Consider the following 26,260-nt stretch of genomic DNA (forward strand, 5'->3'; position numbering starts at 1 on the left):
CTTTATGGATTCTAAATTATACTCCTTTGTTGACTATGTACTTTGCAAATGTTTTCTCCCACCTTAGCATATCTTTTCATTCTCTTAGCAAAGTCCTTCTCAGAACACAAGTGTTCGATTAAGTTTAATTTACAAATTTTTTTCTTTTATGGCTTAGTGCTTTTAGAGAGAAATAAGAACTGTCCGCCTACCCTTAGATTATGAAATTAGCCCCTGATTTTTAAAAAAGTATTATAGATTTTATAGTTTTACATTTAAGTCCATCATCTACTTTGTATAAAGTGTAGTAATTTTCACATGAAATGTGTCAATTAGTTCCAATTCCTCATGGTGGGGAATCTATGGATGTATACTCCAAAGCCATTTGCTCAGTTGCTTTTGTAATTTTATCAAATGTTTAGGTGGTCTAAATCTAGGTTCTCATCACCAACAGGTGTTGGAGAGGATGTGGGGAAAAAGAAACCCTCTTACACTGCTGGTGGGAATGTAAACTAGTACAACCACTCTGGAAAAAAATTTGGAGGCTATTTAAAAAGCTAAACATTGAGCTACCATTTGATCCAGCAATACCACTCTTGGGGATATACCCAAAAGACTGTGACACAGGTTACTCCAGAGGCACCTGCACACCCATGTTTATTGCGGCACTATTCACAATAGCTAAGTTATGGAAACAGCCAAGATGCCCCACCACTGACGAATGGATTAAGAAAATGTGGTATCTATACACAATGGAATTTTATGCAGCCATGAAGAAGAACGAAATGTTATCATTCGCTGGTAAATGGATGGAATTGGAGAACATCATTCTGAGTGAGGTTAGCCTGGCCCAAAAGACCAAAAATTGTATATTCTCCCTCATATGCAGATATTAGATCAAGGGCAAACACAACAAGGGGATTGGACTTTGAGCACATGTTAAAAGCAAGGGCACACAAGGGAGGGGTTAGGATAGGTAAGACACCTGAAAAATTAGCTAGCATTTGCAGAGAAACTAAAGCAGATACCTTAAAAACAACTGAGGCCAAAAGGAGAAGGGGACCAGGAACTAGAGAAAAGGTTAGATCAAAATGAATTAACCTAGAAGGTAACACAGAAGCACAGGAAAGTAATGTGAGTCAACTCCCTGTATAGCTATCCTTATCTCAACTAGCAAAAACCCTTGTTCCTTCCTATTATTGCTTATACTCTCTCTACAACAAAATTAGAGATAAGGGCAAAATAGTTTCTGCTGGGTATCGAGGGGGTTGGGAGGAGGGGGAGGGGGCTGAGTGGGTGTTAATGGAGGGGGTTTGGGCAAGGTGGAGAAATGACCCAAGCATTGTATGCACATATGAATAATAAAACAATAAAACTTAAAATAAAAAAAAATCTAGGTTCTTTATTCTTTTCGATTGATCTATCCATCCCTCTGCCAAGACCACCCAGTCCTGATAACTTTACATTTATAAGCATTGAAACCGGGTAGACTTATTTCTCTCTTTATTATTTTCTTTTGTATTAATGAATTGTTCTAGCTACTCTAGTTCTTTTGCCTTTCCATACAAATCTTGTCCATATCTACAAAAATATTGCTGAATTCTTCTAGGAATTTCATTAAATCTATACATCAACTTGGGAAAATTTGGTATCTTCCCTGAGTGTACTGAGTCTTCCAATCCATGAACACAGTAAAACTCACAATTTGCAGCTTTGCTGATTTCCTCCATCAGCATTATATTTTTCAGCATACAGACCCCATACTTTGTTTTTAATTTACATCTAAGTATTTCTTTTTTATTAAGAAATAAAATAGGCCAGGCACAGTGGCTCACAGATGTAATTCCAGCTACTCAGTAGGTGAAAATATGGAGGATTGCATTTTGAGGCAAACCCGGGGGAAAAGCATTAGCAAGATCCATCTCAATCAATAAGCCAGGCATGTTGGCAGACCTGTGATCCCAGTTCCGAAGCAGGTCACAGATAGTAGGATAGCCATCTGAGGCTGCTCTCCCCCCACAGACAAAAACTTTGAGACCCTACATGAAAAATAAGGGCTAGGGGGATGGCTCAAGTGGTAGAGCACCTGCTTAGCAACCACAAGGCCCTGAGTTCAAACCCAGAACTGTGAAAAAAAATCATAAAAATGTATTATATCTTAAATTTTTGTATCTACAAGTTCACTACTGGTATTCAAGAACTCACCTTTCATGGTTTTTTTTTTTTTCCTACCACCTTGCGGAACTTCTCAGTATTCACTAGTTTTACCTGGATTCTTGGGAGATCTTCAACATAGAAGACCATGTTGTTTGAAAATAGGAACAATTACATGTCTTCCCTTTCATTCTATCTGCCCTTTATCTCCTTTCTTTGTCTTGCAACACTGGAAACAACTTCGAGTTGAGGAAGCTGTTATTGTTTTTGCAGTGCCAGGGATCAAACTCAGGGCCTTGCAAATACTAGGCAAAAACTCTACTACAGAGCTACTTCCCCAGTCCTTGGTTTTTTGAGACAGGTTCTCACTATATAGCTCAGAATGGCCTTGAATTCACTATGTAGTACAAACTGGCCTCAAACTCGTAATCCTACTATCTCAGCTTCCCAAGTGCTAGGATTTATAGCCATGTACCACAACTCCAAGGTATTGTGGTTGTTTTAGAATGCTAATAGGTTTTGGATTTTGTCAAATGCTTTTCTACATCAATTCATATGAATGTTTTTCACAGATTATCCAGCTATTTTATATATTGGTCATATTTTCTTTTTATATATGACTGAATTCTACTTAGTATTTTGGCAGTACTAAGGTTTGAACTCAGGGCCTCACACTTGCTAGGAAGGAACTCTACAACTCTGGGAACATCTCCAGACCCTCTACTTAATTTTTTTTAATGACATTTTCAGCCTGGCACAGTGGGTCAACCTATATTCCCCGTTACTCAGTAGGCTGACATTGGGAGTATCACAGATAGAGGCCGGTTGGGGTAAAAAGTTAGCAAGACCCCATCTCAACCAATAAAAAGCTGAGCATAGGACTGGAAGTGTGGCTCAAGCAGTAGAGCAACTGCTTTGCCAGCGTGAAGCCCTGACAAATAAATAAATAAATAACCTGAGCATGGTGGCATGCACCTGTCATCCCACCTACTTGGAAGGCATAAATAGGGTGATCATAATCCAGGCCAGCCAAGTCAAAAACATAAGTCACTTTTAAAAAAATAAGTAAAACAAAAAGAGTTAGGAGTGTGTCTCAAGTGGTAAAACACATGACTAGCAAGCAAGAGGCCCTGAGTTCAAACCCCACTAGTGTCAAAGAGGGAGAAAATGACATTTGCATCGACATTCATGAGGGATATTAGTCTGTATTTTTTCATACTGTCTTTGTCTCATTTTGCAGTCAAGATATTACTAGCTTCATAAGAGGAACTGGAAAATAGACATTCCAGCTGTATTTTCTATAAGAGATTGGTAGAATTTTCTAGTGAAACTATCTGAGCCTGGAAATTTTTGGAGTTAGTTTTTAAATTATGAATTCAATCTCTCTCAGAATCACAGGGCTATGAAATTTTCAACCACATATTGTGTGAACTGTCATAATTTGTATTTTTCAAAGAATTGATTTTTTTTCAGGTTATCAGATTTATGTGTGCAGAATTAGTCAGAGTATTTGCTTATTATCCTTTTGATAGCTATAGAGTCTATAGTTATATCCCTTGTTTTATTCCCAATACTGGAAATTTGTTGTCTCTTTTTGCCAGCCATGCTAAATGTTTGTCTATTCTATAAATCTTTCAACAGAAAATTCTCTTTTGTTGATTTTCTCTATGGATTCCAGATTTCAGTTTCTCTGATTTCTGCTCTTATATATTATTCTTACCTTCCTTCTACTCACTTTGGGGTTATTTTGCCTTTCTCTTTCTGTAGGTTCTTAAGGTAAGAAGTTACATTATTGAGTTGAGATTTTTTCCTCTTTTCTAATATAAATATTTAAGTTCTATAAATTTCACTCTCAACATTGCTTTGGTTGTGTCTCAAAAATTTATATTTTCATTCAGTTCGGTATATAATTTTATTTCCTTTGAGACTTCCTCTTAGACCCAGGCATTACTGAGAATATTATTTAGTTTCAAAGTGTCTGGATATTTTCCTGCTATATTTCTGTTATTGATTTCTAGTATGGTTCGATTGAAATCTATGTGTGAGTTCAAATTTCACTGAGATGTTTTATGGCCCAGAATATTTTTAAACTTTGTATATGTTTGAAAGGAATGTGTACACATTCCTCTGTAGTTGTATAAAGTGTTCTATAAATATTAGTTTATTATCTTATTGATTTACCAGAGTGTTGAATTCTTCTATATCCTTGCTGACATCCTTCCCAGTTCTGTCATTTATAGAGAAAACTTATGAAGTCTTCCAGTATAATTGTGGATTTGTCCTTTTCTCCTTTCAGTTCTATCAATTTTGCATCATATATTTTGAAGCTCTGTTTTGGGGTTATACTTATTTAGGTATGTGTCACCTTGATGAACTGATCCTTTAATCATTATATAATGTACCTTTGTCTTTGGTAGGTTTTTTTCCCTCTGATGTCAACTTCATTTGCTATTAATATAAATAATTCTGTGTTTCTTTCATCAATATTTGCAGGATATATTTCAACCCATCCTTTTTACATTCAACCTGCTTATATCATATCTGACATGATTTTTTTATACATAACAATAGGGTTGTTAGGTCATTTTTTTTAGATGGGGGAATTTTGCTGTGTTGTCCCACATACTGTTAAAATCAAATCACAAAGTACTGGCAGATCAAAATGACACACTCTAACAATTACAGAATATAAATTCTTTTCAAGTACACACTGAACATTTACTGAAGTAAACTATATGCTGAACCATAAAGAAAATCTCCATAAGTTTCAAAAGTGTTGAAATTTATAGGTGATTTCATTTGACTTCAATGGGAATCTACAAATCAAATTTTTAAAAAAGATAACTAGAATATCCCAGTTCTAAGGAAAAGGTATCTAGGTCCATTAAAATGACTTACATAAGAATGTCATAGCAGCATGATTCATTATAAGCTCTAAACTAGAAACAACTCACTATCCATCACAATTCCTAAAATGGAATACTACTATACAATAAAAAGGAGCAAACAACTTATATATGGAAAAAGATGGAAGAAGGTCAAAACACACATGTCAGACAAAAATAGTTATCTTAACAAATACAACACAAACATTCCCTGTGTACACAAAAAGGAAATGAATCTAAACACTAGGAAAAAAACGGCTTCAGTCAATAGTGTTTATTTTTATTTATTTATTTATTTGGTGGTACTGGGATTTGACCTCAGGGTCCTGTGTTTGCTAGCCAAGCGCTTTACCACTTGAGCTGCACCCCCATCCCCAATCACTAAATAGTGTTTTTCAATATACAAGTGAAATTCACGATGTGCCTCATTCCCTTCCCCCCACCCCGGGCAATTCTGGGGATTGAATCAGGGTCTAGTGCATATTAGGCAAGCGCTCTACCACCTGAGCTATATCCCCAGGCCTTTTGTATTTGAGGCAGGATCTATCTAACCACTAACTTTTCCCAGGCCAGCCTTGAACTCAAGATTCTCCTGCCTTTGTCTCTGAGTAGCTGGCATTATAGCCTACAGGCATGAGCCACCACACCTGCCTGACTATTGTGTCATTTTTCCCCCTACCAAATTAGCAAATGAAAACAAAGCAACAGTCAGTATTGCTAAGAATATAAAACTCCATTCTCAACTTTTTTTCTAAGGAATGCAAATAATTATGACATTTTTGAGGGGTCAGGTATAAGAAAGCTTTAAATGTATATGCCCTTAAATTTGCTTTAACAATTTTACCTAAAGTATTAACCAAATCAGTAAGAAAAAGAATATTTAAAATATTTAAGCCTAAAATGACTTGGATTTGGGTTCTACTATTATGGGCTAGCACCCTGGTTTACTGCTAACTATGTGATCTTAAGCAATTTAATCACTCTAATTGCCTCAACTGCTTACCTACAAAACGAGGCTATTAATACATACTTGTGGGAGTTGTTAAAAAGGACTCAATTTATGCAAATTACATGATCTGGCACCTAGCTTTTAGAAAGTACTCAAAAGATGTAGGCATTATCATCACCATCATCATCGTCATCTGTTCCAGCCATTAGTATCTGTCTTTCCCCCCATACAATACCACCTGATTCAATAAACCCATATAGTAGAAACAAACACAATAATGTTGGGTGTGTATTTATTGACATGAAGAGGTATTTGTGATGTGGCATATGATAAAGGGGAAAGGCAAATTATAAAGAAATGCACATAGTTGATATAATTAAATGTTTGTAAAATATATATATGTCAAATATATCCAAAGAACAATGTCTTCAAGGAAGCAGGCCAAAGTTGTGGTGAAATTGGGAGTTATTTGGTTTCTTCAAACTTTTAATCTTTTCTTTTAAAACAGGAGTAATTACATTTAGAAAATGCATGAACATATTTCCTTAGTTATCTTTTGTTAAAGAAATAAAAAGTAACATAGGCATCTATATCAAAGTTATCATAGAGTCCACTGACTAATCTCAGTAGATCAGGATAGAAAGAGTCCAGACAATGGAAGAAAGATTTGTATAGAACTTTCCAGATGCCAAGATAAAGAACACAGGAAGAAAAAATAAATGCTTTCCTGGAAGTTGACAGATGGGAATAAAAGTGGTCCTTGAGTTATACCTCGAGTTAGCCTGGATTAGAGCTAGCAGTGCTGACACTTGGAAAGGAACTCAGAGTTCTAGTAGCAATAAGATGATTCTAAAACCAATGCTCTGTTGACCCTGAGATCATCCACCACTTGTCACTACAGACATGGTACTGAATATCTGATGATACCCCTCGCCCAGAAAATACCAAGTACACAACTGTAAGATTACTATATGAGATGACTTCAGGCTTCAGAAGACATGCTCAATGGAAACTTTCAACAAAAGGTCTTTTGAAATAGCCAAATATCTGAAGGTCTCCTTTAAAGGAATAATAAAGTTGTGCCTGGAAAGAGGGGAAATGTTTGCTCTTTTCTGAATGGGAGGACCCAAATGAAGTCTGATCCTGGAACAAACTGCACAATAACCTGACATTATAAAGGGCTATTTGGCACCTTAAGGAAAGACGATCTAAGACTAGTACAAAATGAGTTTGGCTCTGCCTAACTTAGGGCTGGCAGTGATCCTTTTAAAACACAGTATTAGCACCTGCCCCTCCCCTCCTAATTTTCCCAAGCCAGGTCTAGAATGAACAGCAGAAAGAAAGGGTAATTTCTAATTAAAAATAACCATAACAGACCCAAAGAGGCCTTATATGACAACACTAACACATTATTAGAGTTTCTCATAAGGCATCACTCCCAGTCTTTTGAGTAAACTATTAAATATAGTTTGCCCATCATCCCTCCCTACCCAATCATTTTTCTAAGCCAAAACCAATGTGATTTATTGGACTGCCTTTCTCCAGGTCTTTATATCTGATTTCTAGGTCTTTGCCAATATTAGAAAGTAGGGCATGACTGGTATTTTCAATGTATTTTTATCCAGGAACTACCATGAGTCTTACTTTAATTACAATTCTTATAAATAGCTTTCTCCTCAAACTTTGAAGACTAGAATTAATGCAAAACACTATGTATTTATGATTTAGAAAAACTCTCAGAATTTATCATTATGGAAAAAGTGTTTTTACTAACTGCACAGCATTTGCCTACAACAGCAACATCAGTAATACAGTAAAGTAAAAGTAGGTTTCAAATATGATTCCTCAGATCAGGCTTGGATCCAAGCTTTGCCACCACTGGTTCTGTGTTCCACTGGGCAGATCAATTAATCTCACTGGGCCTCAATCCTGTCAAACATCAAGTCAATATAAGGTACTCATTATAAAACCTTTCTATTACAGATTGGTATCATGAGACTCAGGTGAGATAAAGTATGTGTGAAAGTGCTATGGAAAATACAAAGCATCTAAATCTAAAAGGGCCCAGCAGTTTCAGATGTTGACTATGAAATACCTTACAGCTATAAATAATACTACCAAATGGAAGAAAAAAGATATAAACTTTTTTTTCACCAGAATTACAGCTTTGGTTCCTTTGTATTTTTGTACTTTCAAGGACTATTTGAGGAGGAGATAAATTTGGAACTAAAAATTAAGCTGGGTTTTCTGTGCTTACCATGTTCATAAAAGATATTTCTTTGAGGCCACAGAAAACAAATGTTTTTTAATTGTATTGATAAAAGGGGATGGAAAGCTAAAGCAATCTATGCTTCTGGTTTAAAAAGCATATAGTAGCTGGGCTCAGTGACACATCCTTGCAATCCCAGCTATGCAAAAAGCTTACAGGCCTATGGTCCAGGCCAGACCTGACAAATACCAAAATCCTATCTCAAAAATAACCAGAGCAAAAAGAGCTGGAGGTGTGGAAAGCAACAAATATGAGTCACATATGCACTTTAAAGTTTTCTATCAACTACAGCAAAACAGTTGAAAACAGGTGATATGAAATTTAATAATATATTTTATTTGACCTAATATAGAAAAAGTTATTTCAATATGCAATCAATATTAAAATTATTAATGAAATATTTTATATTCTTTTTTTTTGGTGATGTATCTTTGAAATTTGCTATTTTACAGAAAATATCAATTCAGACTATCTTTGTTTCAAGTGATCAAAGCTAGTGGCCTAGTGGTACCACATTAGACAACACAAGACTCAACTCTCCAGAATAGAAATTCTGCCCAAAGATACAAATGGTCCATGTGCTCTGCATGCTATAAGAATGCAATAAATATTAAATAGATCAATGAACAAAGTAAGTAAAGTAACACAAACTGCTGAAGCAATAAAATAATACAACAAAAGCATATAAATCAAGAGAAACCAGCTATCAAACAATCAAAAAAAAGATTTTAATATATGTGGCGTTCTCTGTCTCAAGCATCTCTGGGACCAATATGCTATTACTGAAGTTCTTAAATTATAGGAACAGAAGTCTGTGGATTAGCCTCTTGTAGTGGGGATAGGCATTGGGTAAAGAATCATGGTCAGAGGAGTTAGTGAAACATAACAATGCCTCACTAGCCTTAAGTACCATTTTTCTACCAATGGGATAAACTCAAAGTATCTAATTCACTAGAACATACCACTATCCACAAAACTGAATCACAAAAGCCACCCCCACAGCCCCAAGTAGTACAAGACCTCCAGCTGACAAAACAGCCTGTCCAGAAACTTGGTTTGCCAGTAAAGCAAAGAAAAATGAACAAAAAGGAAGGGGGAAGGGAGAATCTAACATACTTCTCTTGCCCTGTTATTTCTACTCCCCAGGATGACAAGACCTTTGTGAGCAGGCAAGAGAGTTAAGAAGAGAAAACTCAATCTCTGCAGTCCAGGCTGCTTCACATTTTTCAGAAATTACTGCATGTTCAAACAATGGGATATTTGTCAAAGTACAACTTGATCACCAGAATTCATCTGTTTTTCATAACCACATCTGACCTAAACTGTGCTGACTAAACAAGGTACCCTGTGTTTCACAGTCTGGAAAATGTGGCTCCCAACATCATTTTTAGACCGCACTAAAACCTCTGGCCCCTAGACTACAGCCTCTCGGTAACTACGTGAATTCAGATTAGGTCAAGGATGATGTCTGCTGGCTTCCCTTGTTACATGGATCACAGATTTTCATTTTCAACTCATATTTTGGCTAATTTCTCTTTTTTATTAGTATCTAGCCAGAGAATCTAAAACAACTACAAATTTTTAAATATTTTTCCTCCTGATGACTATATACACACATAAAAATATGCATTTATAAATATATACTTTCAACTTTTTATTTGGAAATAAATCTAAACTACAGAAACCAATATTAAAAAATCCCAAGAATGATAGCAAAAGACCCATGTCCCTTTCACCCAGATTCACATACTGTTGATATTTTATCCCACATGTAAAATCATTTCCTATACATAGTCATCCTTCAATATCCACAGAGGATTAGTTCCATGACCCCTTGTGGGTGCTCAAGTTCCTTACATAAATAGTCACCATATTCACAAATGACCTGCACACACACCCTCCCACATACTTTAATCATCACTAGATTATTTATAATAAATAATATAATGTAAATAGTTGCTATGTTATATTTTTTAGGAAATAACAAGGAAAAAATATATATATATACTACTTTGAAAGTATGTTATGTACAAATCCTCTTCCTCTTATATACCTCATTATGAATTCTGAGACTATAATAATGTCTTTTGTAACCAAAGAATTAAAATGTCTTTTGTAATTTCAGAAAATTTAACATTTCTCTATACTATTGTCCATATTCCTGTTTGGTCAATACATCCAAAAATGTCCTTTGTAGCCTATTTTTCCTCAAGTAGAAGATTTGATCTAGAACAAGGGTCAACAAACCATGGCCTATAGATCGACCTTTCCAATTACCTATTGTGTAAATAGCTTTATTGAAATACATACACACTTAATTCATTTACATATTGTGTCTGGGTGCTCTACAACTACAGCCGTAAAGATGAGTGGGTATGGCAGAGACCCTATGTCATGAAAAGGCTAAAATAGTTACTATTAGTACCTTCACAGAGAAAATGTTTCTGAATCATGGTCTGGGAAAATGGACTGCATTTAGTTGTCATGTCTCTTTTATCTGAATGATCTCCTCAAGTTTTCTTTACCTTTTATGATTGATATTATAGAAAAATATATTTCTTTCTTTAATACAATGTTTGCCATTTGAGATTTCTGTAATGTCTCCTCATAAGTTAAAGTCAAATGATGCACCCTAGATTGGAATAGTACAGAAGCAATGCTCCATCTCTTTCAAAATATCTCATTCTAAGGCATGGGGTGTTCATCTGATTCTCAATTGTAATAGTTTATTTTGATCATCTGATGAAAATGCTATTATTTTAAGACTTCATTTGTTTATTTTGAAATAGGAGTCTTACTCTGTTGCCCAGGAAGGCCTCAAACTTACCATCCTCTTGTCTCAGCCTCTGGAGTAGCTAGATTTACATGTACATGTCACTCTGCCCAGTTTTAAGACTTTATTTTTTAGTTTTAGGTTCACAGCAAATTTGAGAGGATTTCTCATATCAAGAAAATCTGTACTAAACTTCCAAATGAGAGTGGAATAATACCCAGAATATATAAAGTCAAAAAATTAAACACCAAAAGAACAAGTAACTAATCAACAAATGAGCGAATGAACTGAACAGTAACTTGTCAGATAAAGAACTACAAATGGCCAATAAATACATGAAAAAGTGTTCAACATCCTTGGCCATCAGGGAAATGCAAGTCAGAACTACAGTGAGACTCCACCTCACCTCAACAAGAACAGCTACCATCAATGACACAAACAGCAACAAATACTGGTGAGGATGGGGAGTGACACTTATTCCTGTTAATGGTAGGAGTATAAATTAGTACAGCCACTATGGAAATCAGTATGGGGGTTCCTCAAAAAATTAATGATCCAGCCATACCACTTCTGAGTATGTAACCAAAAGAAGCAGGTCAGCTTACTACAAAGATGTATGTATGCCCATATTCACTGTAGCGCTATTCATAATATCCAAATTATTTAATCAGTCAAGGTGCCCATCAACCAATGAACAGATAAAGAAAATATGGCTTACATACACAATGTATTCAGCAGGAAGCATTAACACTGACTAGATCTTGGGAGAACATTTTGGTAAAGAATGGGATATTTAGTCTTAAAGTGTCCCCTAAAGATTGCTTATTAATAAAAAGAGAAAAATAGTAATTGGTGATGATATTGGTAATGGAGGAAGCTCTGCAGGACGGCAGGAGGGATATGGGAAATTGTTTTCTCTTTTTTTTTTAGCTACATGACTTTATAAAAAATGTATTGACATATATTAAATTGTACATACTAAAGGATTTCAGCATGACAGTTTCACACATGCATATAATGTAGTTTGGTCATTCATCCCCTGTGTTATTCTTTCTTAACCTCCCTCTTTCCTCACCTTTTTTTCATCCCTTTCCACCTCCATAGCAGTTTCCCTTTTACTTTCATGACCTTTTTTTTTGTTTTCCCCTAGACATGTGTCTGTGTGGAGCTAGCTTATTTCACTGAACATTATGATATCCAGTGCTACTCATTTTCCAGTAAACAAAATATTTTAGTCTTCTTAATGCTGAGCAAAACCCTAACACAGGGAACCAAATTCCCATTGTTCCACATAAAACATTATCTTCTAAAAATAATTTTATTATATTTTTGAATTAGCATACATTAATAATTTGAGAGGGTTTCATTGTAATAATTCCACACATGTATATGGTACACTTTGAACAATTCATCCCTCCATTATATTTTTATTTCCCCCTTCCTTCTCTCCCCTTTTATAAATTGCATTAGGTGTGTTTCATTGTGCTGTCTTCATATATATACATGTATGTGTGTGTATACAATTTTCTTTATCCATTCATCAGTTGTTGGGCATTCAGCTGATTCCACAGTTCAACTATTGTGAACAGAGCTGCAATAAACATGGGTACGCAGGAATCTTCCCAGGTTGGTAGCTAAACTACTTTTTCTCTAGTAGGAGAAACTATTTCTACTTTAAGCTATTGGCTATACAAACACCCATGAAAAAAAATGGTCTAGAACAAACACAATTGGTGCCTCTGCTTGCAAGATGTATATAGATGCAAGGAACCCATGGTCAGCTGTCTCCCAACAGTCAGTACTCACCAGTCTATTGCAAGTAAAATCATGTCCTTCTCCCCTATGTATGCATGTATGTATGTGTGTATGTATGCACAAACTCTCATTCATCCTTTCATTCGTATATCTGCTTATGTTTAGCATTCTCTCACAGTCTCCTTTTTTTTCCCAATGAAAACACTAATATTCATGAATTCTCCTCACTTTTTGTATTTTCCACTAAGACATTTTTTGTGTGTATGTGTGGTGTGAGGGTTTGAACTCAGGGCCTACACCTTGAGCTATTCCACCAACCCTTTTTTGTAATGGATTTTTTCAAGATAGGGTCTTATGAGCTATTTGCCTGGGCTGGCTTCGAACTCCTATCCTCCTGATCTCTGTCTCCTGAGTAGCTAGGATTATAGGCATGAACCACTGGCACCTGGCTTCCACTAAGACTTTTAAGGCCAAATTACTTTGTGTGATTTGATGGAAGAAATAACTGTGAATTTTTGAACAATGCAGGAAAGTATAGGAAGGCAACAGGCCAAATGCAACTACAATCAAGAGAAAGTATCCACAAGGCCCTCCTAAAAACCTGAATGATAGCTAAAAAATAAAATTTACTATGACCCCACTGAAGCACACAACCAGATTCAGTGTAGTCTGATATGGGCCATTTGCTCTCTTACATATGATACTGGTTTCAGTGAGATGTTTTTTATGGTGATGGAATAAAAAAACATAGTAGTCAGACTCATTTTTATACAAGAAAAGAAACCGAGGTTACCAGAAAATCTGGTCCCTTTCCCTGCAATGACTATGGTCATTAGGCCTCCCTACAAGATAGCTATAGACAATCCAAGTGAAAATTTTGACATGGTCACATAAAAAATGAATATACAGAACTGTTAAAGTATGTACCAAAGACAACTCTTTCATTTTTAATTCCAAAGCCAGTGTTCAAAGGGGTTTCTCAATGTATCCCAGCTGTGAATATGCTTTACTTTGGTCAATTCAACCCCCTCTGTTACTCTCCATTAAAGATGGGACTATAAAATATGTACAGCATGAGGAGGGTTACTTATGGGAGCGGGGAGGATGAATGGAGGAGATGAAGGTGAGGGAATATGGTTGATTGGTTTCATATACATATAGGAAATAGAATGATGAAACCTCTTGCAATTGCTGTTTCTGGTAGGAGCAATCTATAATGTACAATGTAAGGCAATTTGAAATTGGCACAATGAATCCCCCTGCACAATGAATACATGCTAATAAAAATGGGGGTGGGAGGGAAGACAACTCATAAAAAGGCTTTTCTAAAAGGTAGCCTTAAAAAAATGTAGAAAGCATTGCCACTCCCACCCCTATTCCTAATCACTGCTCACAGGAAACCAGGCCCAATCTCTGACTGGTAGTAAAAAAAAAACATAACTGCCTATGTTTATGAGGTTCATATTTTCTTAATGTACTAGATAAGTTAATTAATACTTATAAAGTATTTAGAATAGGTCTTCACACAAAGCACGAGACATTTCACTGTTCTGACAACTGATGATGGAAAGTACATAAGGCAGAAAACTTGTATCTACATGTTAGTTCCAGTTGTACCACTTGTATAATTTAGGTCAGTAAATGAGCTGTCCTAAGCCACTTCTGTAAAAAAGAGATGTCTAAAAGAGCACACACACACAAAAACCCCTTCTCCCCTTAACATTTCATGTATTTTAATCTCTAGATTAGAATTTTTATAAAGGTTAACATTAAATGGGGATGTGTTTGGATAGGTAGTATACAGATTTTTCTGGCATTATTCCTTATATCTGTGTATCTATTTCTACACATATACTAGTCCAGTTCCTAGGCCCTGGGCACAGTCATTTATCATCACCTCGTGATATTCAAAGCTATAACAAAAATATGTTAAGCTAGCTGTCCAGGAGAAAGGCATCTTTAGTAAGTCAAATGAAACTGAAAAATTTTAAATTTGAAGACAAACAAATCTAGAATTTACAACCCAAAGAGGTTATAAGAAGAAAAAATGTGTAATATGAAAAGGAAAAGAACTGTTTCAGGGATCTCACTGGATATCTGAGGTGAGGGAGAGAGCTATAAATGCCAAATCCAGAGACCTTAGTAGTGAAAGAAATTTGGCATAATTCAGAAGAGTCATCAAAAGGAAAGAAGAAAGTGCAATGGCACCCTGGTATATCTGGAGCACAGACTGTGAGCAGATAGGAGGAAAACAGCAACAGAAAATGAGATCAGAGACTTTAGCAAGGATAGGATACAGACTCTGCAGACCATGTTAAGAAATTTACTTTAGCAGGGCACTGATGGCTCATGCCTATAATCCTAGCTACTCAGGAGGCAGAGATCAGGAGGACTGAGGTTTAGTTTAAAGTCAGCCAGGGGAAACAGTTCAAGAGACCTTATCTTGAAAAAAAAAAATCACAAAAAAGGGGCAATGGAGTGTGGTGGAGTGGCTTAACATGGAAGCCCTGAGTTCAAACCCCTGCACTGCAAAAAAAAAAAGAAATTTACTTTATTCTGAAGACAGTGAGAAACTATAAATTTAAAGCAGAGTCTTGATAATTTTAGGACTACTCTATTTTATATGGAAAAGGAATTCCTTCTTGGATACTTTGTCACAGCTCGAAAACAACTCATCATATTATTATAGTGTCTAAAGTTATTTAGGTAAGATGCTTTAAAAAAAAAAAAAACTAGTGAACCCACTTGACAAATTCAATTATCTCAAAGTAAGCATTTTGAAAATCAAATGCAAGCATGTCTAGAAAACTTTTTTTAAAACAACTCACATTTTTTTTTGCCTCTTGTTCCATTCAACACTAAATGATATGTATGCCCATGGGTAATAAGGTCACCAGGTTAAAAGAGCAATATGACAATTATAAGAAGTTAGATTACAGCTACTACAAACCAGGACCCATTAGCCTATACTGCAGGAAAGTTATCACTATAAATGGCTTTTCCTGCGTCCTTATCAATGCAGTGCACAAAGTCTCCCACCCTCAGCTTTTTCTCTATGATCTATGTGATGTTTATGCCTATCTAACCCCACCAGGCACTAGCAGGTCAGTGACGTTAGGAGACAGTGAGATATGGCAGGAGAGTGATGAGACAACCTGTTAAGTGTCAGAAATAGACTAGGACTTACCCAATAATTCAGGGCAAAACTTTCCACATTAAATAAATATCTCTAAAGAAAATACTTAAAATACGTTCTTATTGCTCAGAAGTACTCAAGAACATCATGGAAACAAACCAGAAAGCTTTGTTTCTAACAGTATAAGTTGGCTCCTTAAAGGTACAACTTGTATTTGTCTTAGATACTGTGAGAAAGCAGATGAATATTTTGAAAAGGAAAATAAAGTTCACTTAAAGTAAAAATAAAACAATTGTAAAAAAGCCCAAAAACATAGTGCCTAAATACCAGCCTTTAAAATATTAGTCACCTAAAGTTCTTTAAAATAAATTTCAAGTATATAAACATCTGTAAACCTGTGTTATTCCAAAAGATTTGAAAATGGTGCCTACTGATATCAAATTACTATTCTGAAGAAAGCTTTTCCATTAAAAATTCTATGTTCTTTTCTTATTCCCAACAAAAAAATTGTGTTTCAGAAAATTTGAGTTTTTAAGAACTGTTTTTTCATTAGATTCACTAAATTATAAAGTTTTTGAGAACAGAAGGTGTCTCAATCATCTTTGCATCATTCAGTGTATTAGCCAGATATGCTGGCTTTAGGAAAGTTTAATGTGGGTGTTGTGCAGGGGTGGGGATGTGGGTAGATCTTCTCAGAGTACACTGTGTACTGCAAAAAGTCAAACATCACTTGACATAGGGGACTCCTTTCTTTTTACTTATTTTTCAACAGATAATTAATTGATGGCACTAGTATTCCCCGGAAATGCGTCTCTAGAAACAACTTTAAGGGTATCTGAATCATTAAGCTATATGACTGGAATGCTGGAGCTCTAGATCCACAATTTCCAATTTCTCCATCACTGACAAATTCTTTCCCTCTGCATAACAACATCTTTGGAAACATAAAATTAAAAAATCAGTCACAATTTCTAAGCACCCACAATTTTGCATATAGGCATTCTCACCTGCCTTTTTTCTAGCATAAGAATAGTAAATGGCCTTATTTGTGTTTATAGACAAACCAGTATGTCAACATTCACTGAAGTAAAGTGCCTTTGTAAAATACTGAAAGAACTCAAATAATAGATTTTTACTATAGTTATGTACAATAAAGACAAAACAACAATTCTAACATATATAACTGAATCAGGATATATTTTTAAAAATAACTACATTATGAAAGTGTCATGAATTTTAATGAAAACTTTAAAAAATCCAGGCACAGCTCTATTTGTTTATTAGCATTCTGATCAATGGTCGGTGAGCAGCATTGGCAAAAACAATGTGAGGCTGATGTATATCTTTTTTCTATTTGCCCATCAACTGTCTTAGTATTCAGATATTAAAGTATTTCACTATTTTTTAAAGCATCTCATTTTAAAAAATAATCAAAATACAACCAACCATTCAGATTTACTTTAATCTATGTTCTAACTCTTGCCCCTAAATTCACCTGTTTCTTAGATAGCAAGAATGGCTTCTGGTAAAAATGCAAGAACGCTAAATTTCATCTTGGTACCAACAAAGGAATGGTTTCATGACATGATTCTAAGTGAGACTAGTCTCTACCTAATGAGGTATCTACCAAAGGAATAAATCACTTATTTAATGGAGTCAATTTGTGAGATGTTATAAGACTGAATAGTAAAGTGTTACATAAAATCCAATAAGATGTTATTGCAAATATACTTTCAACTACCAGTATCAAAAAGATGACAAAGTCTAAAGTTGAGAATGCTAAAACTACTGATTTTTTCTTTAATTAAAAACTCCAGCAGTGTCAAAGACTCTTCAATTTACTTATTTCCTAAAATCTTTACTGTGATAGTCAACTGCTATCAAAATTTTTAAGTAATTTCACTAAGAAATTCCCTTAATATCTCAGAAAACATGCCACTTAGAATGGATTATACATGTTTCTGTTTCCACTCTTCAAATCCTTTCCTAGCTATTATCTGTAGTTACATGATCATGGCTTTTGTAGTTTCTCCCAGCTGCCAGTGCAGGCTCTACCAGTAGAAATCCTCAGATTACAAGTGGGAGAAACATGTTCCAGGGAGATTCCTCCTATCCTGCTTTATCTAACCCTCCACTGCTACTACCATGGTCATAAAAGACTATGAAGAGATGGGGTAAAGACTGTGAACAGCTCTGCTGTTGATTCATTTCTCCTAATCACAGTTTAGTCTCAAAAAAGCAAATAAGAAGTAAAACATCCTGAAACCTAATTTGTCAGGGAGATCAATTACTATCTTATAGTTCTCATGATTATTTCTAAATCTCTGCTCTGAAGCCTTCTAAGTAGAAAAATTCATGCAACAAAACTATTAGCTTAGCTTAGCTTGGGGGTTTAGCTTATTCCTAACAGAGAGACAGGTCATCAGCTTGTAATACATAAAGACTACCCAGGGAATAAAGATTTATGACACTGAAATAAGGTCTTTGAAATATGCCTATACATTTGTATTTTGGCAAGGTTTCCAAATCTAAGAAAAAGGCAAGGTGGTAGGAATTGTTAGGAGGCTAATAACAGGGAGTACTCAAATACAATTGGAGTAAGCTATTCTGGGGCATAGGTCTGTACTCAGTAGATACCTGAACCCTGACTCAGCCTGCACTTCCCTTTAGATGAGGGATTCTTTCTGGGTCTATAGATAAGATTCAGGGAGATAAGTAAGCTTCTGAAGTTCTAATCAAAATATTACATGTATAGCTGCGAATGGTGCTGCATGCCTTGGGAGGCTGGGGCAGGAGGAACATAAATTCCAGGCCAGCCTGACTACATGGCAGGACTCTGTCTCAAACAAACAAATATTACTTGTACAAAAATTATTGCACACATGTGTGTTTTGTCTGGGTAAGGGGTTCACAGCTTTTAACAAATTCTCAGAAGCCTCTTGCTCAAGAAAATATAAACAAAATACTGTATTTGCTAGAGCCTTTGGATAAGAGTCTACTGCACAACAAAATTCTGCATTCCTTGTATCTTAAGAGTGATTAGAAGAATAATAGATAAAACTGACATTCTTGTTATTGATGTAATACTGCCTTCTGCTTGCTTTTTAAAAAATCCATATTATTGCTATAATTGTCAACCCTCAATGAGAGGTAACAGAAATCATTAAAGATAACTTTTTATTATAGTACAACACAAATGCAGAAAAGTATGTAAGTGAGTCTTGTACATTTTACCAACAATTTTAAACTAGAAATTTTAATTGTTAATGAGCAGATGAAGTAGATCATTTGTGACCAAGATACTTCAAAAACAGAAGATCCCAAATGACATCTACAAACTCGGAATATGATTATATTTAAAGGTTTGTGCCTCTTGTCTCTCTTAATGACACCCGCACTGCTTGTTAGAAGATGCATATAGAAGAATGAGTGAGTAATGAAGTTGAAGATTCCTAAAGTAGTTTTGGTGTATAAAAAAGCTTAAAGTACAAGCAAATCTTTGCCATTCTGGGTTGGGCTTGAGGATTGAACCCCATAAACACAGCAGATAACACCAGGTTGATAGAGTTTTTAAAAATCTGCAAGACAGACTCATTTCTACATTCATTAGGGAGAGATCCATCCATCTGTTTAACTAACATTACACAACGTACAAGACCCTCAGGTTACTATTCTTCATCACTTTCCTAACAGCTAAGTTTTTAGTATATGTTATCTTCCCTTTAAAAAAAAAAAACATTTTTCTTTAATGATTATAATATGATGTTTTATATCCTGCCCCTTACCTGACCATTGATAACTGTATGTGATGATTTAAACTATGAAATTGTTTAAAACAATTGAATAAAATACACCTACCTTTGCCCTGCACATTTCCATTGCATTATTATATCAAGGACCAAGTCTCAATTAACCACTATCTGACCCTGTTCACTTTCTTCCCTCCCCCCCACCCACCAAAGTTTGCCCTTCCTGCCAAAGTTCAGCACTTCCTAGAAAAGTCTCACTGACTATTTGATATTGTACTTCACTTTAGTCACCAAAGGAAGAATTTACAGGTGCTTGGCCCCATCTATAAGACCATGACCGAAATCTGACCTCCTGTTACAATACGTGAACTCCTGCCCTACTGATAAGGCTGGCAGATATAAGTAGGATTTTTCAAATAATCCTTTGGGAATTTATAAGCAGCACAGCCATAAAAGGGGGGTGAATGGAAGGTCGGTTTCACTAAAAATAATAAATATTGCCATGTTTATTCAAAGTGTGCCTTGTTATGCTCCAGGCCAAAAGTTCAGATAAACACTATTGTAAATGACAAAATATTAGAACTTTTTGTTGCTTATGTTATGATCCTTCCGTTGGTCACCAATAGCACTGTTTTCTCTTGTAATAAGTCCCTGCCCTAAAATTGAATAACAGTGCCTGAGATAGAATGCATTTGCAGGTCAAAGGAGGGTGATTATCTTTCAAAATCAAAAACAAATATTTATTGAGTATTATATACTACTAAGTACTAAGTGTTGGGGCCAAAAACATAAAATGAATAAATATTACACCTGCCCTAAAAGAGCTTACAATCTATTAAGGGAAAAGAACACACTTAGAATATGGTGGTAAAATTCAGTGAATACTAAAGCAAACATAAACTGGATCCTATACTACTATGAAGAAGAAGGAGTCCACTGAGCTCAATATAAATATAAAATACATAAGAATCACTAAAATATAAAGAAATGGAAGTAGAAATTTAGACAGAAGCACTAGCATGAGAAAGGATAAGAGGCATAAAAGAGCACAATGCTTTCAAAGAGTCAGAAGTATTTCAGTATATAAAAAAAGCAAGGCAGCAAACAACAAGAAATATGGAAGGCCTCCTACATTTCTATATAGAATATTTTCTCCTATATTTCTGTATTTTACTCTATAAATGATCAACTACAGAATTTTAAGCAGATAACACATATGTTAGTATGTAGACATATTCTTAGGACTATAGTAAGAACTAAGTTATGAGTTCAAGATTTAAAATAGAACAGTTAAGGAGACAGTTTTTAATAATTCTGATGAGAGTCTAAATGAGGGCAATATTTTTAGGATGGGGGAGAATGAGGCAAATTTCAACCATATTCAGAGAATAAAATTTCCAAGATTTGGAGAAATGGATATGTATTGAGACAAAAATAAGAGTTTAGTTTTCTGTCTGGTAACTGGTAACTAGATAGATTATTACCTGAGACCACTAGAAATTCAAGAGAAGTAGATTGAGCAGGTGTGTGTGGGTTGGGGGTGTTGGGAACAAGAGACAGTGAGTTTTGTTTAAACCACACAGACAGACTAAGTTTCTAATGCCTGTGGAATCTCCAAAAGTTTAGGCTGCATGGGTAGGTTCCATGGGTAGATAGTTTAGATCTTTCATGGGAGTGAGGGTGCTTGGAGATTGAACCCAGGGCCTTGTGCATGCAAATAAGCACAGGCTCAAACACTGAGCTATATCCCAGCCCTAGATGACTGTACATGCCAAGTCTGAGCTAAAGGGAAAGCTAAGCAGTAAAGATAGAAGTTTAAAAGTTATGAGCACTTCAAACCATGAGAGTAAATTGTATGTTTAAGAAAGATGAGCAACCAAGAAGAGAAGTGGAACCCTGAGGACACTGCTAAACAGAATGAAGAAGAAGAGCTCACAAAGACCAAAACAGACAACTACCAGAAAAGTTTATAGACAAGAAAACAACAACAACCAAAAAAGCATATTGAAAAGGAATATAATGAGATTAAGAATTAAAAGGAAAAAATGATGAACCAAGTCCAAGTCAGAAGGTCCAGTGAGATACAGGTTCAGAGCAGTGCTATGAAAGGATTATATGAGGACATTAAAGAGCAGAGGAAACAGAGAGAAGTGTGTTGATGAAAAAAATGAAGAGTGAAAAAGTAGAGACAAGAACTGGAATAGAAAGGAATGACAGCCAGTGAGATGGTTTATTTTCTTCTCAGTCTCCATTTTCCTGTTCCCAAATCCTTCTTTCTTAGGACCTAACATTAACATTAGCTACATTAAAAAATGAAAAAATTTTACATTATAAATATTTATATTAAGTAATCCATTTTTAAATATCATTGTTGTAGTATTATGAGATGCTGCCCTTTACTGTGTAGTAATATAAATTAGTGACTTGAAAATGGGGAGACAAATTACAGTTCCCCAAAATGTTATGAAGTCAGTCCTAGAAGTCATACATGCTCTGGCCCATCCTTAGCAAAGCTGGTATTGAGATTTTATTCAAAGTCCCGGAAGGTCTGCAACAGCAATGTCTAAAATATAACATATGTTCAAAAAAAAAAAAAACGGAGCTAAATTCTTTCTTATCATGAGCTGTACATTTTCAAAACTAGGGAACACTGTAAGGTAGGGGGGCGGGGAGAGACTGAAACCCATTTCTGCCATGTAAACAGTGCCTTACAAATTGTTGTAGGAAATGTATGAATATCAAATATTTCAACATTACAAGACACCAGTATGTAGATGTTGTTTTCAAATAGACAATTTAGGGTCCTCCTTTTCTGGAGCATTATCATTTCTAAAGAATTACCAATCTGCCCTAATGTGCACACAGACTAGGATTATATACTCATGGTACAATTAAGAATGTGCAAGTTAGCTGGGCGCCAGTGGCTCGCAGCTGTAACCCTAGCTACTAAGGAGGCAGAGATCAGGAGGGTGGTGGTTCGAAGCCAGACTGAGTAAATAGATCACGAGTCCCTATCTTCAACTACCTAATACAAAAAAAAAGGGCTGGTGGAGTGGCTCAAGGTGTAGGCCCTGAGTTCAAGCTCCATTACCACACAAACAAAATAAAAAAGTGCAAGTTTTTTATTGTAAAATCTGTATGTTGATGACAGAAACTAGAACTACTATGTACATGTCTATACTTCATGCCATGTGCTTTTATAAGTACGTACTGTGTCTAAACATTAGCATTAGAGATAACATAACTCTCACCAGACAACTAGCATTTATTAATGACAATCACTTGTCAAAGACTATTCACTCATTCAATGTCCGTAATGGCACTAAGAAAGTAATGATTATCCTACTGTGTATGATAAAGCTAGGATAACACCACACAGCCATTAAGTATGCAATGAAATTATTTCAGTATTCTTATGAATCACTATTAGAATTCTTACTCAAGACAAATTTGTTATATTTTCATATCACACAACCTTAAGCTTATAAAAACAGCATAGGCACAATGATGAGATGTAATACTGTCATACTATAGTCACTCAAAGAATATAAATTCTTTCCTGGTATGTTGTAATCATTTTAAAACATAAGTCCTTGACTGATTTATACATTCTTGCCTCTCCAAGTCAATTTCATACAGAAACTTAGTGTATATTGAAAATATATCTGAATAATAAGACTTGAGCCTAGTAAAATACTTATAGTAATATAAGGGGAATGAATATTCTGTGACCTTAGACTAGAAAGAATTTTTTGTTTTAATATAATTCAAAAAGGACAATGTATAAAATTATAATGATGGACTTAGGCACATCACCATTAAGTATTTCTGTTACAGGAATGACAACATAAACATAGTTTAGAATCTAATGACAAAGTGGAGAAAGAAACATTTACAATGTCCTAGAACTGTTAATATATACAATATATAAGGAAATTTTGAAATTTCCCTTACCATAAAAAAGAAAAAGAAATCCAATACAAACATTAAGCAAGGGTTAAAAATAGGCATTAAGTAACCAGTAAGTCTAGAAGGGAAGGCACGATTTTTACCAATAGCCAGAGATACACAAATTAAACAAAGAGATCCCAATCAATATCCATCTGGTTACCAAAAATTAGAAATTAATGAAGTTAAGTACTATACCAATGATCTAACACTACCACTCTTACAGACTCACAGGAGTTCATAAGAGAATAGTGTAAGTTATAAAAATATAACAGAATGTCATAGGCAATTTAAGTGTCAATGACTAAAGTAATACATGAGTAAAACACCACAAATGCAAACCAATCAATTAACTATCATGTATTAGTGGGAAGAAATGAGCTAGCTATACAAACTATAATAAGGATAGATATTTAAAATAGTGCTGAACAAAAAATACAAGAAACACAACTACATCCACAGCACAATGCCATTTGAGTAAATTAAAAACACATACATATAGAAAGATCACTATATATTTTTTAAGGATAAATACACATCATGACCATATATTAAACATTTGAGAGATGTAATAGTTGGAGAACAAAATAAAATGTGAGGAGTCTTGTATAAAACAATAATAAGGTGTCATAACCAAAAATATGTATGATTGATCCAATTCTCTATATATGAGATGGGAAACATCATCTATTTTAAATGTCTTGATACAATTCAATGAACACCTGGCTTCTCTTTATATAATAAGGAAGGAGAGGAGGGGTAGAAGGGAGAGAAGAAGAAAGGAGAGAGGAGGGGAGGGGAAAAAAAGGAAGAAACAATCTGAGGCAGAAGGAGGAAAGAAGAGAGTAGTTCTTTTCTCAGACAAATAGAGACTATTGCAAAATACTTCAGGTTATTAAAATCTATAGACCAGCTTTCCAGAATGTATGTAGCAATGATTATGTGACCCTATGTTAAATATATGAATGAAGAAAATCAATTGCCTAGTAAGACATACTTGAACATATTAAAAACAACCTGATATGAGCTTCACTGAACTCTCCTTAAAAAAAATCAAGAATAGACTCTTCTCATTGATTTGTCTTTGTTGATACTATTTTCATTTTGTTGGCTTTGTGCTTATCTGTGTCTGTCTGTAGATGTATTATCAAGAGAGAAAGGGGTCATTTCTTAGAATTTTACTAACACCTATAATATTTTCCCCTCAATCTCTACATTTTTCCCATATGAATTATAGGACAAAAGGAATAATTGTCATCAGAAACAATAATGTAAATAGTGTTCACAAATACAATTTTAATGTATAAAGGCAGGCTATTATAATTTAAATAACTACTTTCAGATTTAAAACAGAAATCTAAATGAATATGTGACTATTCTTAGTTATAATCTACTAATCTGTTGATGATTAACAGAAATGTCACTAGCTAGAGCATATTACATGGCAAACATAAAATATTCAAGAAGCAAGTGCAAAATGGACTATTTTCTTAAATTAACACTCCTTAAACAACATTAGTTTCTCATTGCTCATGCTTAATAAACAGAAAAACTACCAAAAGAAAAAAAAAAAAGGAAAACAGTTTTAAATTCAGTATATATCTTTAATAGACAGAGCCAGGTAAAGACTCACCAGGACAGAATATATGTGTAGACATCGATAAACAGGAGAGAAATCCACCAAATCTTGGGCCCCAGGTACCTGCAAACAAGATTATCACAAAAAATTCAAATGAAACTATTAAGAACTGCATCCATTTTTAGTACTCAAGTGATTTTTTTTTTTTAAAGTCCATCATGTCTAGGACAACCCCACAACTACAGATAGCAGCAAAGAGAAATATATGACACTGGTCCTGCATCTGCCTATAAAGATACATCTTGAGTCCCGGAGCTCCAGAGGGATAACAACAAAGAATGTGAGAATATGAATTTGATGATTTAATGTTTCCTTCTAAGATACATGGTAGTTTATACATAACAAATAGGTTTCAGTGGTCAAAACCGAAACTTGCCACAAGGATGAATCAAATGGCCCAAAAACAACCAACTTCTGAAGGTCACAAGAATTAGTGAACATTTAAGTTGTTAGACAATGAAATATAGAATATACTAGAGGAGATCACATCAAAAATAAGGTCTGAATAATTCCAAGATTATAATGTGAATAATGTAGGTTCATTAAACATAGACACCAAAAGAGAAAGTAAAAGAAAAACTATCAGGTGAGAACTACAATCAAGTCTCAAAGCTAAAACTGATTTGCTTTGTGATCTGGAGATGAGAAGTCACAATTTACTTTGGCCTAGATTTCCACAACTGAAAAAGGAAATAACCAGTTGACATATAAGTAGTCAAGAATAAAGGGATATACTGAAAAATGCATGTTGAACAAAACAAAATGAAACAGAGAAACAAAAGAAAAGCACACAAAGAAATAACCAAAATAAAGACCTAGCTGAAGTTTTTCCTGTAACAATGGTAACAGTATGATTCACTGAAGTAAAACCTGTAGATGCATCTAAATTGAGTTAGATCAATTCATGATGACAAGGTTGGTTTCCTTTATAGCAATACTTATTTCTTCTTTTGAGGCTAAACTTCTCTAACCAAGATGCTTTTCTTAACAAAATCTACCAATCATTCCACAGTCAAGAAAAATA

At 34.9% G+C, this 26,260-nt stretch overlaps 1 protein-coding gene across 5 annotated transcripts in view; it reads right to left on the bottom strand.

Annotated features, from left to right (window-relative positions):
• The window catches only part of Exoc6b (exocyst complex component 6B), a 556,197-nt gene that overhangs the window by 293,717 nt on the left and 236,220 nt on the right, over positions 1-26,260 (bottom strand). For all 5 annotated transcript variants that reach the window (XM_074049965.1, XM_074049961.1, XM_074049962.1 and 2 more), the window contains one exon: positions 25,231-25,299. In XM_074049965.1, coding sequence (XP_073906066.1) covers positions 25,231-25,299 — 69 coding nt within the window. The remainder of the gene's footprint in view (positions 1-25,230; positions 25,300-26,260) is intronic.

Source organism: Castor canadensis, chromosome 12 (assembly GCF_047511655.1).
Source record: "Castor canadensis chromosome 12, mCasCan1.hap1v2, whole genome shotgun sequence".
Classification (NCBI taxonomy): domain Eukaryota; kingdom Metazoa; phylum Chordata; class Mammalia; order Rodentia; family Castoridae; genus Castor; species Castor canadensis.